The sequence below is a fragment of the Nuphar pumila genome, chromosome 10 (genome assembly GCF_984573655.1).
Source record: "Nuphar pumila chromosome 10, dmNupPumi1.hap1.1, whole genome shotgun sequence".
In the NCBI taxonomy this organism is placed as follows: Eukaryota; Viridiplantae; Streptophyta; class Magnoliopsida; order Nymphaeales; family Nymphaeaceae; genus Nuphar; species Nuphar pumila.
In genome coordinates this window covers 38,692,295-38,696,482 of record NC_143258.1, presented here as the reverse complement: position 1 = coordinate 38,696,482, position 4,188 = coordinate 38,692,295, and the positions used below count along the sequence as shown (strand labels likewise).

Below are 4,188 nucleotides of genomic sequence, written 5' to 3'. Positions count from 1 at the left end.
CTCGATTAGACTCGGGTCCAGACTCGATACCATACCCAAAAATCTGGTCCAAGTATATATATATATATATATATATATATATATATATATATATATATATATATATATATATATATATATATATATATATATATATATATATATATATATGTTTGGGAGAATGCCACAATTAGGATTTGAACAGGAAAAGGAAAACCAATGAAATAAAAGTTGGGTTAAGGCTATGTTTGGGAGCCTTGAATCGGCGGTTGTGTTGTAGTTTCAGCCATGCTCCCATAATCTCTTGCTCTTTGGGAGTAGTGGCCTTTGATGAGGGGATGTTTTGGCAACTCCATCTCTCAACATCTCACATTGGCAATACGATATTTTGGCAACACACTGAAACCTTGTTTCCATCCCATAAAGCTCTCAAACAAACATAACCTAAATTATGCTTTCTTGACATTTGAAATAACCAAATCTATCTTTTGTGATCATCATCGTTTATTCGAATTAACTAACACCACCTAGTCTTTCTCCCATATTTATTCTGCTTTTCTTTGGGACATTACAAATTTTAACTGCTCTAAAATATTTAAAGCTAAAAAGATTTCTGATTTGCACAGTCTAGATTGGGACCGGTGGTGACATTGAAGATGGCAGCATATCGTTGGAAGTATCCAATCCTGTCATTGACTCTGCTGTCGCTGCCCCTGCCACACTCCAAACCCCCATTGATTATGTTGGTCACCAGCCCGTAACCACTGGTACGGTTCGCTGCTAGGTCCGCTTGGGTAGCCACATACTGTCCCACCATCACCTTGTGACAAGAGGGCTTTGGCTTCTGCTCTGTCATCCAGAACCATAGGCTAGTTTTGAAGGCAACCGCCGAGTTGTTTGAAACTATTTCAGGGTTCTTCAGGCCATCGAACCCTATCGCCTTTCCAGCAGGGCCGTAGTTGTAATTCCTGTCCGATTTCAATCAGCAAGTTAATTGACCATAAACAGGATTCGCACCATTACTATCTGACTCTAGCTAGGTTACTTTTTCAGTAAATATTTTTCGGGATAAATGGCCAATAGATGTTTAAATGCTCCCCTAGCTACTCATGCTGATCAATATTTTGAAATTTAGCACGAAGATGATATGTTGGCTGCCGTTTTAGACAGGCAAAAATATTGTGACAGTTTCAAAATATCACTATATTATACTTTTATAGAAAAGACTGAGTTTGATATTTATGTTTATATCACTATATCTTGAGAAAAAATGGGTATATATATATATATATATATATATATATATATATATATATATATATATATATATATATATATATATATATATATATATATATATATATATATATATATATAGAGAGAGAGAGAGAGAGAGAGAGAGAGAGAGAGAGAGAGAGTATCCGGTTTAGTATGTCACAGTTAGGGCCTTCCTAAAATCATAGTTTTCTCTCGATCTGAACTGTTAGATGTGTTTATCATTACTTATTTGCTTCTAATTGTTTTGATGCAAAAACGTGATAATTTTATCAAGAAATTTTAGTACAACGTCAACAGTTGATTTTTTTTTTATCTATTTAAAATACACATCAGAGCACAAAAATGCAACAATGATAAACACATCTAACGGCTCAGATCAGGCCTAAAACACTTAAAACTATGATTTTTAGAGGATCTAACGGTGACCTACTGAAAAAAGGGGGATGGATAATCCCCATTCTCCTATATATCATGAGTGTGTGTTTGCGATCCAGGCTAGTGGAGCTAGTGCCTTGTTAGTTTTATTTAGTGCTAGGGACAAACTTTTAGAAAAGGTGATTGAGTAGCAATTTTTCTCCTCATGGTCGTATGCACAACGCGGGACAGAAGGGACAAGTCAGGATTATATTATCCTGTTCGTTCTCTAGAAAAATATCTTGTGCCACTTTCCAAGTATCAAAGTGGACCATGCCACCTTGTTTGACCAAGTTTAGAGTTTAAAATAAGCAAAATGCTGCAGTAAGCGCAAAACTTGGATCAAGTCAATGAGGGAGGACTAAAAAACGCCATTTATTTGTTCTTCAAATGTGCACTTTTTCCAACCCCATCGTCAAAATCCTTGTTTAATGCATAATATTGTCAAAGTGCTCGGCACAATTGCGAGGAAAAACGGTGTGGAGTCTCAATAATGGATAGTAGAGGGTCATGTTATAAGTTACACATCAAACAGAATAACTCTTCCACTATTCCCCTCATTAAAATGTTCCAATTGTCTGATATTTACCTATGTAACAATGCAGTCAACAAGCACTCTTGTAATGGAATTATTCAGACTATAATATGCTTTAAGTTTGACATACCAAGATAGTTGAATGGGTCCTCTTCCATTGTAGGATTTCCCAGGGTAGCAAGGCCACTTTTTGTTTGTAGAATCACAGTAGTTGCTTTGGGGGTTCACTTCTTCCTTAAAACAAAGTCCCCATGCATAGGGTCCGTCAGGTGCCGTTGCCCATCCCCCTATAATCACCATACCAAAGTTCAACATGGTATTTCACATTCGATATATATATATATATATATATATATATATATATATATATATATATATATATATATATATAGAGAGAGAGAGAGAGAGAGAGAGAGAGAGAGAGAGAGAGAGAGAGAGAGAGAGGTCCTTTTGCTTGCCTGTAGTCTCGTGGGAGATCTGAGCAAGAAATGCGGCGATCTCTCGCTTACGAGTGTCGATGGTGCCGGTGTTTCCGAACTTGGGGAAGGATTTGGCAGCGTTGATGAAAGAGAAGTAAGTGTAGAAGTTCTTGGCAGGGCAGGCATTGTCATCCTTGTGGAGGAAAATGGAATTGAAGAGTTGCTCAGGGACCAAGGAGGAAACTGAGGTCCTGATCCTCGCCCCACTCACCAGCAGAGAGGGAGCAAAGGCAGTGCAGAGAAACAATAATACAACGGAGGGAATGGAGAAGCAACGAGTCATGGCTTCAAAGCCCTTTGTCTGTAATTGAGAAACTAGACAGGGTGGGAGACTGCTTTGAGCTCTTCTTATGGTCATCATTTTATAGGGAGGAGAATGGAGAATGGGAAGTCCAAAGGTGACGTGGCTGTTAAAGGAATGCCGTGTTTTCCGCATTATAAAGTCAGACCTTGACTTTTCTTTTAGTTAGTTTTGTTGGGGTCCCTTGGCCTTTGAAAATTTGAATCTCATTCTCTCTTTTTTGACCATTATTACATGACTTTTGTATGTTGACATGGTTTTCTTTGAATAAAATCTTGGAAATAAAAATATATAAATAAAACACATTTAAAAATAAAAATCTCTAGGATTTTCATGATAAATATCTTTTAAAAATATAAAATATCATGATATTTGTCACGGTTTGAAAATCGCACAAGACTAGGCAATTTCTCGCGACATATCGGCAATATTTTTATAAATATCATGATATTTGTCATAGAGGGTATGACCCCACACCCAGAAATCTCTTCCTTCATGAAAATATCAGCAAGGAAAGAGCTCGTCATAACATGCCCTAGTTCTCGGTGAGGGTTTCTTAGTCATAAAAGAAAAAAAATATGATTATCGATCGTTATAGAAATATGACATTTTCTAAAGCACGTGATATATACATATATTTTTTAAATATGTATGTGTTTCTTATAGATATGATATTGGTCTTAAAAGTATTGCTATGAATTGGGTGCCTTTAAGTAGTGGGCAAGTAAAGGGCTTGGGTGCCGGTCACCCCACTCAAGGTTTACCTTGGGGAGAGAAGGCAGGCCCATTAAGTGACCCGGTTTTCAACAAGGGTTTCTCATCATCAAAAAGGTATTGCAATGAATTATAGGTTATGTGGTCTGCATTGGGGATGTCAATGGGTCAGGTTTAACATGCAGGGTTTGGTAATAAAGAAGGAGATCCCATTAAAATACAGGTTCGACACAAAGGGTCCCATTAATATATGGAGGTGAGTATGGTTTGTGAAATTTCATACCTGAGGCCCAACTGTGGTTCCAATTAAGATCTATAATTTTTTGTGTAAAGATATAGAAATTATGGTTCATATAGTGGATCTGATTGGACCCAAACCCAGTACCAGTACTTCAAATTAGATCTGGATCTGATCCCACCTGAGTTCGAACCATATCCGACCCATTGATACTCTGCACTCTTAGACTACACTTTTGATACTAGATCTC

At 37.1% G+C, this 4,188-nt stretch overlaps 1 protein-coding gene across 1 annotated transcript; it reads right to left on the bottom strand.

Moving 5' to 3' along the window:
* Window positions 1-365: 365 nt before the first annotated feature.
* Window positions 366-3,025, bottom strand: LOC149826694 (chitinase 10-like). Its single transcript, XM_090020105.1, has 3 exons — window positions 2,665-3,025; window positions 2,337-2,493; window positions 366-947 (listed from the first exon to the last, which is right to left on the bottom strand). The coding sequence occupies exons 1-3, from the start codon at window positions 2,966-2,968 to the stop codon at window positions 581-583; spliced, it is 828 nt and encodes a 275-aa protein (XP_089876231.1). The 5' UTR covers window positions 2,969-3,025; the 3' UTR covers window positions 366-580.
* Between the last annotated feature and the right edge of the window lie 1,163 nt (window positions 3,026-4,188).

Excerpts from the sequence above, each read along its gene's own strand:
- LOC149826694 (XM_090020105.1), bottom strand. The coding sequence starts at position 2,968 with ATGACTCGTTGCTTCTCCATTCCCTCCGTTGTATTATTGTTTCTCTGC. Across the intron at positions 2,494-2,664 it reads GATCTCCCACGAGACTACAG|GGGGATGGGCAACGGCACCT; the intron begins GCAAGCAAAAGG and ends TGGTGATTATAG. Across the intron at positions 948-2,336 it reads GGACCCATTCAACTATCTTG|GAATTACAACTACGGCCCTG; the intron begins GTATGTCAAACT and ends GAAATCGGACAG.